Consider the following 15164-nt stretch of genomic DNA (forward strand, 5'->3'; position numbering starts at 1 on the left):
ATATATATATATATATCATATCATATCATATCATATCAAATATCACCATCATTGCTTAATGCCAGATCTTTTTAGTTATTTACTCTGAAATCACTAATTAGTAGCCTCTGTTGGGTGGTAATTTCTTGACCCGAAAATGACTTATAACTCACAACCATCTATTTATTCCGGTTTCTAGTGGGTATAAAGTCTATTTGGTCTGTGTGTTCATCTGATTGGTAGATGAGCAAGTGGATGGTGACTTTTCTGCAGATACAATTTCAAAGATTGGGTCATTTTACTCTCAGAAGTTTAGCAGCTCTGATCACTCTTATTCCTCATACCATAACAATTGCTAACAATTGCCTTCATGTATACCAGAAGTTTTCTTGGTGTTGTCTCAAATAAATTGCCAGCCTTAATCATGAGGACAGGATACTGTCAGTTGTTATAGAAGTTGTTTACAAAAGCATCTCATTAACAGCGATTCTTCTGTACCTCAGTCACATTTCCCAACTATGGAAGTGACAATTATATAGAGGAAAATATCACAGTTGTGATGTTCAGCATACACATTCTGGTATCTCGGTCATCATATCTATTCATTTCTCTACTAACAGTATGTCCCCACCCAAAAGAGTGTGTGTGTGTATGCATGTGTGCATATATATATATGTGTGTGTGTATGTCTATCATTATATGTGTGTATAAACACATTTACAGATTTGTACATACAACATACATAAGCATACATACACCCATAAAAAAGTAATAAATTGTCATTTCCTGTCATTAATATTAATTAAGAAAGAACGTTTAATGACATTTTGATTAGTATAGAAACTTAGTAATGTACTGTAATAAATCTTCAATACCTGCCATCTAAGCTTCCTCTTCTACTCCTTTTTTCCAGTCTATTCAAATGTCTCCTACCAAGATATGCTTCATGATCTACACTAAAATCAACAATACTCTGTGTACTACAAAATGTATGCCTTTCTCTAATAGTCAGAGTCTTCAGATATATCAAAGAGTAACACCATGTGAAGTAATAGTTTGTTTCTTTGTTTTATGACATAGTTGCAGGAAGAAGAAAAGGTCCTTAATTTTTTAGGCAGAAACTTTAGCATTGATCAGAAAAAGATAGGAAAATCCAGAAACCCAAATCAAAGAGAAGGCAACCGAGACTGAATGCTTGCAATAGAGTAGATTCAACTGAAGGCAACTGAGGACAGTTTCTGTCAAAGCAATTTCATTCACAAGGCTTCAGTTGACCTTGGGCTCTGCTTACTTTTACTTAAGCCCTTCACACCCTTTGGAGTAAAGGCCTTCAATGACTTTTCTCCACTGTTCTTGCCCTCAGGCTATCTTTTCTGTGTTCCAGAGGGAAGGCCCTCCTCTCTCAAGTTTTGAATTGCCATCAATGCTTCTGTAACTGCTTTTTTTCTAGACAGGGATGTTGGCCTTATGTGCACCCATTTTATGTCTGGGAAGAGGTGGTCCATATTAGTCTGGCTTCTATCCTTTGTCCTGTCCAGCATGGGAGACCTTATCAGGAGCTTTCAACTCTGCTGGCACAGCTCTTTGGGTCATTGAGGAACACAAACCACCACATTACAACAAGAACTGAAACTTTTGGTGGACCTAGGGCTAAGGTAGAATGTTATCTAAATACCTTAAATTAAATGCCGTATTATCTTCTGTAAGTAAAATAAGATGATCACCATTTTCAAAGACAAATGATCTCAGTTTAAAAGGTACTACAATAAAGTCAGTGTGGCAAAACAGAAAAAGCTGGTAATAAAAATGCTTGTAATGTTTTGTACAAACCATCAATGAAATGCTAAAAAATTTAATGGGATGAACCAACAGATCATACAGTCACATATTTATGCAAATCTGGTTTTACCAAGTGCGTTTTGCCCATATGTAATACACATAATTCTACTTGCCCCAGTCAGCTTCAATGGTAGCTCTACTCCCTTTATCAGGTTTGTATGATTGATGGAAGAAAGAGAATCTTGCTATGAAAATATTTGATTTCCTAATTAGAAAATGCTGAAATTTGTAATAAATAAACAATGAATACAAATAAAATTTTGTTGATATTTTAATTTCATCATCTCAAAAACTCCCTATCTACTGCTTTGCATTTTGGCAAGACATTGCATCATTCTGCTAAATATTCTTTTTTAAATTATCTGAAACATTTTTCTTTTTTTCTTTTATATTTTTCCATAGCATTTTTTCTTTAAATAATAAATTCTATAATTTAGGAAATAAACACATAAACTCTGAGAAATCCTCATGAAAATATTAAAAAATTCAGTTTCAAAATTTGATTGTAGATTTTTTACTTCACTTGAGTCACTAATATTCTTGGGAAAGCAAGAATTTTATGACTGTCATTTTCCTCCCCTTAAAATCAATAAAGCCTAATTCTACACTGATGCGGAATACAACATGTAACAAGAAACAAGCCCTGCTCAATGGCCAACTCTCTACAAAGCTAAAGTGCAAACAGCATTGGAGTATTGCTCTTATGTCTGGGACATAGTTACTGCTACTACCCATACAAACATCCATGATGGCATTTAAAAGAAGACCATTTGCTTAATTGGTAAAGACTCACTCACCAACACATTAAAGCCATTTGATCACAAGCACACTGTGTTGTAATAGTAACACTTCTGTTACTATTACAACTGCCTCTGCTCTTCTGAAATAACAGCCAGCATATCATCTTCATCCAAGCTTGCTTGGCCCACTCACCTTTTCATCCTATCATCCCTACCAAGTTTTATTTCCCAAATGGCATTAAGAATAAATAGCCTATTTCCTTAGTATCTACCCAAGACAAATGCTTCAGAAGCACTGGACAATTTGTTGAGTTAAGAGGAAACACAACTAGGGGGATGCAAATAAGTATTGATAAAGTTAATTACGGTTTTATTTTCATGTCTACACAATTACAATACTTTTCATAATTATTTGCAATTTTAGAGACTTAAACAAGCAGAAGTGTTAGTGAATCAAACAAGATACTTTGTAGCATTTCTGCATTTCTGCATTTCTCCAATCTCTTCACATTCTGAGTTTAAATGTCACTGAGGTCATTCTTTCAGTGTTGATTAAATAAGTACCAGTTGAGCACTGGGGGTTGATGGAATCAGCCAACACCTACCTCTGTAATTACTGGCCTTATGCCAAAATTCGAAATCATAATTATAGTTATATACAAATATGAATCTTCTAATTGAATAAAACATGAAAATAAAACTAATTAATTTTGTTAGTACTTAACTGCACCTCCTTAGTTGTGTATTTAAAAAAAAATTTCTCTTAACCCATTACCTCCCATAATTCTGTTAACTGGAATTTTGTTTATGAAACTTTGATTTCTAGCATAAAACAGCTTTAGAAACACACTGGAATGATCAAAATAACATTTTAAATAGAAATAAGCGAGATATTGGGTGAAAAATTAGCAAACCTCATTTGAATATCAGAGAAATATACCTAGTAGATATAGCAAAAAGGTTAGATATTTAATTGTGGAAAGTATCCATGGCAAAATTAGTTAACCTACAACTCCAACAAACAGCACAAAATACTTTCCTAATCATTCCTTTCATAATTAAACTGCCTTGGAATTACCTCCTGGCCCATTATACAAGTATCAACCTACAGAAAGTTCACCTGTATCAATCTCAACAGCGTAGGATAGCATGAGGAGTTCAGAAGATTTACCTCTCTCCTACACCACTTTTCAATCCTTCAATAGACGATAAATAAAACTTATAAAAATGCTTTAATTGAGTCATATAAATGCAGTATTGATTATTGATTGGGAATCACAACAAAGTATAGTTGGTGAGAAGTAACAACATTTAGTCCTGAGAATAAAACAGGTCCTTTGTTTTGTTTAACAGAAAATACCTTCAAACATACACCACAATCAGTGTGGTAGTAATGAACATCTGGACTAGACCATTAAGAGTCATAACTTTTTACAGTTGGTGAGGGAAAACAACGTTTAGCTATAAAAATCAAATAGGGCCTTTGTTTTGAATAACTGAAAATGCCTTCAAACACACATCACAATTGGACAAAACAATCTGGAACATCCGACTCAAACAACACAACACAACACAACACTGGAAGCATAGAAGTGAAATGATGATGATGATGATGATTAAGTTTGTAGATTGTAGTGTCTTTCTGTTAAACTAAATGACCTTAGAATGACTCTGTGAAGCATGACAGTGTAACCATACCAAATTAGGAAAATAAGGGACACCAGTATGTTTGAAAAAAATATTTGTTCATATGACTCCATATTGTGTTTGGTGATAATGTAACTCCTGACTGATTACAGCCAGAATGACCAGCAAGACAGGATATGGTCAAATAAACATTTTCAAACAAAATACTAATAATCTATTTGAACACTCTATAATAATAATGATGATAATAATAATTTTATTATCATTGTTGTTGTTTTTCTTTTCTTTTTTGTTTTTAAATATTTTTCTACTATGATTTTTGAACAAACTGTTGTACTTAAATATTGTCATCAAAGACCTTTTCTTTTAGTTTCCAAAGCCACATACTAAGTTGCAAACACCACCACCACTATTACTGCTACAATAACAAATTAAAAAAGAAAAGAAAAGAAGAAAACAAACACTGCCAAAAGCCATTGTACAACAAGGACAAGAAACAGAAAAATATTTGCTAATCTGGAAAGTCAAACAATTATGTGTGTCACTATTTTTGGTTGTGCTTTGTTTTTGAGCACAAATAAACTTTTAATAAAACCAATATTGACTCATCGACACAATTAGGGTATCTTATGGCTTTATATTCTGGAGTTTTTCCTTTCCAGAACGGAAGAGTAAAGAGAGTGGTAGGGAAAGCAAAAGTAAGGGAATGGCATTAGAGAAGAAAAAAAAAATCAGAATTAAACCACTGATTTTTTTTTTATTGCACTATAAACAAGTGGGTGAAAAAAAAATGTGTCAAATGAAACAAAGTTTGTTTGTTTAGAAGGGAACAAAAAAATCCCCCATCAAAAATGCAAGAAACAAATAAAAAAATAAATATAACAAAATACTGAACACAGATCAAGTGTGGCCAATTAAAACAGGAAAGAGCTAAAACTTTAATGGAAGGAATGAGGAGAGTAATAATAATAATAATAATAATAATAATAATAACAACAACAACCGCAATAATAATAATAATAATGATAATAAAACAGCAAAAAAATTATAAATAAATAAATATAAAAAAAAGGAATTTTACAATGATGAGCATTGTTACTCTTGTGACATCAGAAATGGATGTTTGGTGGGGCAGAAAAGTCCTGAACGTATGTTTCTTATATTATGATTGGAGTGGGCAGTAATATTGGTCTAGAAATTGAGGAGGAGAAGGAGGAGGATTAGAAGCACCAAACAGATGCACATAACTAAACTAATATCGAGAACCACCATAACCATTTAGGCAGTACTCAGTAACCTAAATGGAACATCATCATGATCACGATCATGATCATTGTTATCAACAACAACAATAGCAGTGGCAGCAGCAACAATAAACAGTGACTTTGAAACAGTCCTAATATGCTACTGACAGAACAGTAAACATCTCTAAAAAATATCAACCATATTTGGCAATTAGAAAATATTTCTGAGTTCCAATACCTCAGCAATATTGAACTGAAAGTTATTATTTTTTTTTCTTATAATGATTTCTTTTATAACAATAATAATAATAATAATAATAATAATAATAATAATAATAATAATAATAATAATAATAATAATAATAATAATAATAATAATAATAATAATAATTGTTATTGTTATTATTATTATTATTATTATTATTGTAAAAGAAATCATTATTGTTATTCTAAATATTTCCATCATAATTCTAGAGTTAATGTTTTATTTTGGCTTGTCAAAACATAGGCCAGCATTGCCTTTTACATTGCCAAGGGTGAGAAAAAACAAGTTTTTACTGTGATATTAAGACAGTATCTTTTGTCTCTGAACCAACTCTTACCCGTTTGAACTGGTAACAATGGGAAAAAAGTTCAGAGAAAGCCATAGAAAATGAAAATGAGATTTGGAGGGGGAAAATATAAAGATGAATACGAGATAAATAAGAATTCACTTTTGTGCAGTAGATGTGCAGAAGGAAAACATAAATTGACATGGATATAGAACTTGCATGGGTGTAGTGTAGAGAGAGAGGGAGAGAGAGAGAGAGAGAGCGAAGAAAAAAATGATAAAGACAAACAAGAAAACAAACTTCCAAAAAACATGCAATAATTCCTAATATGAAATTCTAAACAATTATAGTAAATAATATTTTCAACAAATATTAGTACTAGAATTTTCTGTATGCATAAATCTCTCACCCCATGTTATCTCTCATCCATCTTGATTTTATTCGGCTATCTGCCTATTTATTATTATTATCATTATTATTTGCATCCTAAGTCATCACTTTCTTAGATTAAAACATAGATTAAATAAATAGATATTAAAAAAAAAAAGCAGCAGCAGCAAAAATCAAAGCTAAAAAAAAAAAAACACTGAAAAAGAAAATCCTCAAAAAAACCATAAAAAACCCATGGAACCTTTCCACTAAAAAAGCCACGAATTCTAAGCCTACCAGCACGACTCTGGGATCCCCAGTGGTTTTTTTCTAGAGTAGCAATGAATACTAGAGAACTCTTTTGATGCAAGTTTGGAAGAAGGAAACCTGCAGCTCTAAACATCTTGTTTGCTGCTTTGCTTGACTCAGAAATGCCTCCCATCACCCTTAACCATTACAATAAACAACACACTTTAGATGCCACTAATCACACTTGGCACTGCTTGCTTTCTCCCTTATATCAACACAGAATCTCAGCTTGTCAGAGCTAGCACCGATGAACACAAAATCATTGTCGTCTGTTATTTTCTCAGTATATTGCTCAAATTATTTTGATATATATATATATATATATATATCACCTTCTCTAAATGCGTGTCTTTCCACCCCATACTCTCTCTAACTACACATATATGTGTGTGTGTATATATATTTATTCATCTGATTTTATTCTTCTGTGTTGTTGCCACCACTGCCACAGCTCTTACTTTCATTACTACTATCTCCGTCACCACTTCCACTGCCACAACCCTCACAACACATTTTATTTATTTATATCATAATTATGTCTTACATTTTTCATATTTTCCATTGAGAAAAAGACAATAAAAACCAAAGAAACCAAACCAAAGATTAATGTGTCAGGTTGCAAAACAGATGGGGAGAAGGCTGAGGGAATGGATAAGGCACAGTTAGAAGGTGGTGGTCTAGAGACAGCTAGAGTTTGAACTAGGGCTAGGGCTGGAGCATAAGCTTGGGTAGAGGGAGGTGGGATTGGAGTGGAAACGATTGGGAAAAAAAAAAAAAACCTGCCTTTGATTGTCCCCTCCCTTACCATATGCTTTGATGTGCTTTGATTTTTCTGGAAATTTCCGCAAAGCAATTACATCAACTGGTAAAAATTAATTTGTGACAGCTTCTCAAAGTAAAATTTTAAAAAAAGAGAGAGAAAAAAAAAAAGAGTAATAAAAACACTTTCTGATTTTTCTGATAATCACAAAGAAAGGAGAGACGTTAACATTCTGAATATCACTACATTACAGAAGTAGCATTTAAAGATTCTCTCCACTATTATTATTATTATTATTATTATTATTATTATTAGCCAAACTATAATTCATATTATTGTTATTCTCTTAACTTTTAATTCTTCTTTACTATCATAAACAGCTGAAGTCAGATTATTATTATTATTATTATTATTATTATTATTATTATTGTAGTCAACATCATATTATCATCCTCGTATGCCCCACCCCCATCCCATTTTCTGTTCTCTCTTTTTCGGCAGTCATCAGGCAGGCATGGCACATTAGAGATGTAAAGAAATAAACATTTAGTATACAAACCTTTACTCAAATTTAACCTATTTGACAATGGACCATAACAACAAGAACAACACATTATCATCATCAACATTCCCTAACCCCTCACAACCATCGATTCACAGAGAGAAATACATATATTTTCTTTCTGTATGACACAGCAAGCAGATAAGTAGGAACCTCTATCCTGTTGCTCAGTCTGTTAGAAATAGCAACCAAATCTTCTTCAAATCGCAATCTAACCTTCTTAAAAAATATTTTAAAGGTAATAACAACAATAATGGTTCTAACAAAAATTAATTGAATCAGTTAAGCACGTAAAAGGTATTCTCTTTTTTTCAACCTGGCGGGGTGAAAGGCAAACTGAAATCAGGAACTCTGAATTCAGACAGTTGAAATAAAACACGACTGTCAGTCACACCTTGTAAATATCAATAAATATTCATACCATGACAGAACATAGGCATGGTAGCATGTTTAAGAAGTTTGCTTCCTAATCCTCACTAAAAGAAGCCTGTTGGATGTATGTAAATGTGTGTGTGTACAAGCACCACTGACATACAAGTGTTGTCGTTTGTTTCCAGTCTGTTGTAAACAACGTCTAGCTTATGGAAAAATATTACCTTGCTTGGATAGGAGAGAGTTGATGATAGGAAGGACAACTGGCTGTAGAAAATCTGCCTCAGCAAATTCTGTCTGACCCAGGCAAGCATGGAGAAGCAAATGTTATACATACATACATTGATATAGTTTATAGATCCAAAATAGAAAGAAACAAAAAAAAAAAAACTCCATCAAGTGGAGATACATGGTGTATTTTATAAATATGCCTAATCAAAGAATCATAAAAGCATGAAACTATTAGTAGCTCTTATGGTTGTGTATTAAATTGATATATATATATATATACACACACACACGTGTGTACATATACATACATCATGTAGAACTATTAATCCCTACACATTTTCATCTCTACCCATTTGTTTTTCATTCTCTCTCCATTTTTAACTCTCAATCTTTTCTGTCAAAAAGTATAGACTCAAATTATCAAAGACTTTTCCATTTTTCCCAGGCATCAAATTAATACACCTGTTTCTTTTCCTTCATCTGTCTTCATCTTTTGTTTTCTGCAAATTTGAACTACACACACACACACACACACACACTCACACACAGTGGCAGACTGGGTCTAAAAATATTGGTTGCCAGGAGACTAAGGGGGGGGGCCCACCCGCAACTACAATGCTATCATTTAATTTTTTTTTTGTTAAAAGTATTCTTTTCAACTGTCTACAAATACAGCCAGGCTGAAATAATTAATGAATTCTTCCAGGAGTGAATAAAAAAATTCTCAAACTTGAGGGAATGGGCCCCTTAGATACTAATATGGGCCTTGATATATGAATTCTAATGGCATAGGGGCCCACTTGCCATCAGGCAAGCTGGCAACCTGGCCAATCGGCCACTGCACACATATCCATCCATACATTGTCTCTGCCCGCTATTACTGATGGAGTTCTCAGTTAGTGTCCTATCAAAAGCAACCATCATTAGAATTTCTGGTTGGATTCCTAAGCATGACCAACCGAGACAATGGATATCATCCAACCTTCTCATTCTAGGTGTACCTCTATGTCTCCTGCTGGCTTGTTTGACTTGAAGAATCTGTCTTGCAAGTCTTCCTTGTGATATTCTAATAACATATCCACATGGTTCTGGGTTCATTCCCACTGCATGGCACCTTGGGCAAGTGTCTTCTACTATAGCCTCGGGCCGACCAAAGCCTTGTGAGTGGATTTGGTAGATGGAAACTGAAAGAAGCCCGTCGTATATATGTGTATATATATATATATATATATATATATATATATGTATGTGTGTGTATATGTTTGTCCCCCCCAACATCGCTTGACAACCGATGGTGGTGTGTTTGCGTCCCCGTAACTTAGCAGTTCGGCAAAAGAGACTGATAGAATAAGTACTAGGCTTACAAAGAATAAGTCCTGGGGTCGATTTGCTCGACTAAAGGCGGTGCTCCAGCATGGCCGCAGTCAAATGACTGAAACAAGTAAAAGAGTAAACGAGTAAGAGTATAATAACAGAACTTTGATTGCCCAATGTGGTGAAGCACAGCTTGACCTGGAGAGTAACCCCAATCTCTGAACTATGCACCCTCTCATGTAATGTTACTCCAGAAACCCTCTGGAGGGATCCCATTTTGACCACCTCTATTCACAATATTCTTTTGGTCATTACCTAACATTTGCGAAACACCAATGCATGCAAGTGAAGTCTAATGGGAAGACCTCTCAGAAAACTTACTACTGCCCAGAATGAGAAACATGTGGAATTTTGGGTGGCACAATTAATCCTGTGCACTTTAGTTTACCTACCTGTCACAAATAAATAACAAGTTTCTTTTTGCTTTAACCTGAGATTGATGGTTGTTCTGTCATAGAAAAGATTTATCTTTTATGAACCCCACATCAAGAAGCCAGAGCTAAAAACCAGACCATAAGACACATAGGTCTTTTTGTAGACATATGTATCTGTTTCATTGCTATCAATGGTGGAGATTACAATGTTTAGAAACAATTAAAATATATATATATTTTTTTTAAATCAGTCAAAATAAAAATAAGTTGAACTCTAAGACTATTGAAGATTTTTTAAAATATATAAAAATAGAAAACCATAAAATGCAAATAAATATTTCACAAGAAAACTAGAAGTATATAGAATTTAAAAAAAAAATTTGTAGTGCTCACTGGAAACAAACAGTGCAATAATAACAATAATAACAATAATAACAACAACAACAACAATAATAATAATAATAATAATGATAATAATAATAATAATAGGAGAATGGTTTCAAATTTTAGCACAAGGCCAGTAGGTTTATAGAAGGGGCTAAGTCGATGCCTCCAGTGCTCAACTGGTACTTATTTTATTGATCCCAAGAGGATAATAGCCAAAGTCAACCCGAGTGGAATTTGAACTCAGAACGTAAAGACAGATGAACTGCCATAAGCATTTTGCACTGTGGGCTAACAATTCTAGCAGTTCACCATCTTAATAATAATGATGATGATGATAATAATAATAATAATAATAATAATAATAATAATAATAATAATAATAATAATACTTTCTACTATTGGCTCAAGACCTGAAATTTGGGGAAAAGGGATAGTCGATTACATCGACCCCAGTACTCAACTGGTACTTATTTTATCAACCCTGAAAGGATGAAAGGCAAAGTCGACCTCGGTGGAATTTGAACTTGGGATATAAGGACAGACAAAATGCTGCTAAGCATGTTGCCCAGCACATTAACAATTCTGCCAGCTTGCTACCTTAATAATAATAATAATGAGGATGCATAAACTGCTCAGTACACAAACAGTAAGCACTAAACATGGTGGATAAAAAAATTTATAATATGAGTGGTAAACGTGTAATAGCTTGGTGGTTCCAATTGTGCCATTGAATTACAGTGTAAGTCATCAAGTATTAGACAGATGCTTGTACACTTAATGTAGACCTCAGGCAGAGTCTGCTAACAAGACTTAATTTTTGAGTCACTGGTACAATTCAACTGACAATTTTCATATAGTTTCCTTCATTCCAATTTCACTTCCAAAGCTTATGTTGACCCAAGGCGTTAGTAGAAGATATTTGACAAAGGTACCATGCAGTGGGATCAAACACACAAACTCATGTTTAAAGTAGGGGAATAGCAGAATCATGAGAGCGTTGAGCAAGACACCTTATGGTATTTCTTTCAGCTCTTAACATTCTGAGTTCAAATCCTGCTAAGGTGAAATTTGCTGTTTGTCCATTTGAGGGTAGGTAAAATATAGTACCAGTCAAGAACTGGAATTGAAGTAATCAATTAACCCCTTACTCTTAAAAAATGGCCAGACTTGTGCAAAAAATAGAAACATGTTAGGAAGAAAATGTCTTATGCATTTGGTCATGCTTGTCCCTCTGAATGTGCAAATTCATAAGCATACATACATATACTGGCACTACATCAGTTATGATGACAAGGGTTCAGTTGATCTGATCAACAGAACAGCCTTCTCGTGAAATTAATGTGCAAGTGGCTGAGCACTCCACAGACACATGTAACCTTAATGTGGTTCTCAGGGAGATTCAGCATGACAGAATGTGACAAGGCTGTCCCATTGAATAACAGGTACTACTCATTTTTGCCAGCTGAGTGAACTGGGGCAATGTAAAATAAAGTGTCTTGCTCAAAGACACTATGTGCCACCAGTAATTGAACTCACGACCTTATGATTGCAAACTGATTATCCTAACCACTAAGCCATGCCCCTTCACACAGACACACATATAGTAATGTGTAAATGCTACCAACTCTTTCAAATACAGAAATATGCACTTACATACAGATAAACATCTGTATATATCATTATGCACATAGAAGAGAACATATGTATGCAAATACATGGTTACTAGAAATGCACTTGTATGAACATACAGGTAGTAGGATATATGCATGTATAATGAAATATATAAATGCATGCAAACACAGAAATATGAGGGTGATCACACTCATGCACACACATATACATATGAGTATAAAGATATGCAATACTTACGAAGTTATATGATGTCGAAGGTTGACTGAATCAATGCGGTGTTTACTAATAATCTCATTCAGTTTTGTGAATTCAGTTTTAAGGCTTCTGAAATTAAATCATAAACCCACAGTTAAATACAGATATATATATATAAATAAATTTAGTCTTCAGAACTGACATGCATTAAGAACAAAATAGTCTGTCTGGAGACAACAGGACAGCTTTAGATATGCAATTCTGCATTTGTAGGTGTTATCAGCACAGTAGAGAACATTAAAAGCTCAGGATAATTTGCAGAATTAAAATGAATATGAGCTAAGAGAAATAGCTCAGAGTTACCACTGGTATGGATTTGAACAACACAAATAAATAAAGCCATACAAAAGAAATTCTTGATTTATTGAAGTTATTTCCAATCCTGGAGAAGGCAAAATAACCACTTTGTAGCAATTGGATCTGACTGAAATGAGAAGGGGAAGTAATCTCAAAAATTCATTGGGATCATCATCATCATCATTTAATGTCTGTTTTCATTGCTGATATGGGCTGGACAGTTTGACAGGAGCTGACCAGCTGAAGGGCTATTCAGGCTCCATGTCTGTTTTAGCATTATTTCTATGGCTGGATACCCTTCTTAATGCCAACAGATGAATCAACATGCCATTAAGGAAAAGACAATCTAACTGGCTGGAGACAAATAGACAACAAATATTTCTGCCTTAAAATGCATCATCAGCACAGCACAACTCTTGTTTTCTCTCTCTCTCACACACACACAAACATATATATCTAGAGATATATATCATCATCAATTAATGTTTACATTTCATGCAGGCATGGATTGAATGGTTTAGCAGGAACTGATGTGTCCAAGGACCATATTGAGTTCCAGTGTCTACTTTGGCATCGATTTAATGGCTAGATACCCTTCCTAATGCCAACCACTTTACAGTATGGACTGGGTGCTTTTTTCATGCTACCTGCACTGTTGAGGTCACTATCCAGTTTGCAGGACTACAAGCTCTGGGGGTTGTGGTGGTGAGTGAGGCGTCAGCCTCATGTTTGGGGATAAGGGGATTACTATGAGAGAAGGGGAGGGGCAGGACAGGTTCTTGTAGAGGGACTTGCATGGTTACACACATTTGGTATATGAACAAGTAAAAAATGGGGAATGGCCAGCAGGGGTTACAAAGCATAATAGGTACAGGCTATCACAAATGACTTTAAATCAGCGACTGATTATTTTACAAATAATATTTCTGAAAATCCATGAATATCCAAAGAGTTTATATAATTATTTACAAGGAGGATAGAGTGAACAAATGTTTTTATTACATAAATTTACAATTGTTTCATCAATATTCGATCTCAGTCATACAGATATATTACTATATAATATATACAACTATAGATTCCAGAAGTATCCTTATACTGATACAATCAAATGTCATTTCTTCAGAGTTATGCATGAATTCCACTTACTGCCATAATTTGTATTATCAACAAAAAGACTCACTCACTCCATTCTCATTGGTTATGATTATATAAATTTTTCCCAACCCCACAGAAGTGGGGTTAGGAAAAATTTCTGGAACAAAAATATCTACTAGCTTCAAGAATATTACTAATTAGGAGATCATTGTTACTTAATGAAGATCATCAAGAAAACTGGACTCGCTGTCATACAGATACATACACAATTATATTGCTAATAGATGAAAGAACATACATAACATAAATAAAAGAGTAATGGTGAGCTGATTAATGTGTTCATTTCCTGATCAATTGATTTACTAGAAAGAGCAGCTGGCAAATCTTCTTCAATTGACAACTCACTGTCTTAAACAGGAAGGACATGCTAAATGATGTAGTCTTCAGTAATCTTGCATCTTTCTGGAAAAGCAGACTGGCTACTAGCAACTGGAATGCATTTGGTCACTGATCGGCTGTACCAGAACTGACCAGTGGCAAACAACAACAACAACAGCAGCAAATGAAGAAGAAGAAGAAGAAGAAGAAGAAGAAGAGAGGAATGATCAAAGAAAACAAAAGTAAAGCAAATTCTAATTTTTAAATCCCACCCAAAATTGTCAACAAAATAGTAAATAAAAATAAAGACTTTATTTCCTGTATATTCAAAAATATCATGTTGTGAAGTACCTCTAAATTACAAAAGTGGTTTCGGTGATGACTCATCATAATGCTGATGATGACAACAGATTGACATTGTTGTCATCATGACACTAAAATCTTCTTTCAGAAAGATCTGACTTTGTAATTGTCATCAGACTAACGAAAACATTTCTTTTATTTTGATCTTTTTTTTTTAGGGGGTGGAGACGGAGAGGGTGTGACAGTAGGTCTTGAAGACAGAGACTTTCTATTCAAGAGTCAGAGTTTGGCGCTATATAAGGCATGTAACTACATTGTCATGTCAAGAAAATTAGGTTCCCACCCCCAATAAAAATCTTCTCCAATTACTTACACTTTTTGTTTGTTTAGTTTCCATACATTTCTTTCTTTAATCTATACCTTATATATATATATATATATATATATATATATATATATATAT

The 15164-nt window shown here is 33.9% G+C and overlaps 1 protein-coding gene across 3 annotated transcripts in view; it reads right to left on the minus strand.

Annotated features, from left to right (window-relative positions):
- Positions 1-15164, minus strand: part of LOC106876256 (centlein-like) — a 367586-nt gene that overhangs the window by 110781 nt on the left and 241641 nt on the right. For all 3 annotated transcript variants that reach the window (XM_014924756.2, XM_014924749.2, XM_052977284.1), the window contains one exon: positions 12608-12694. In XM_014924756.2, the coding sequence (XP_014780242.1) occupies positions 12608-12694 (87 nt within the window). The remainder of the gene's footprint in view (positions 1-12607; positions 12695-15164) is intronic.

The sequence above is a fragment of the Octopus bimaculoides genome, chromosome 2 (assembly GCF_001194135.2).
Source record: "Octopus bimaculoides isolate UCB-OBI-ISO-001 chromosome 2, ASM119413v2, whole genome shotgun sequence".
Classification (NCBI taxonomy): domain Eukaryota; kingdom Metazoa; phylum Mollusca; class Cephalopoda; order Octopoda; family Octopodidae; genus Octopus; species Octopus bimaculoides.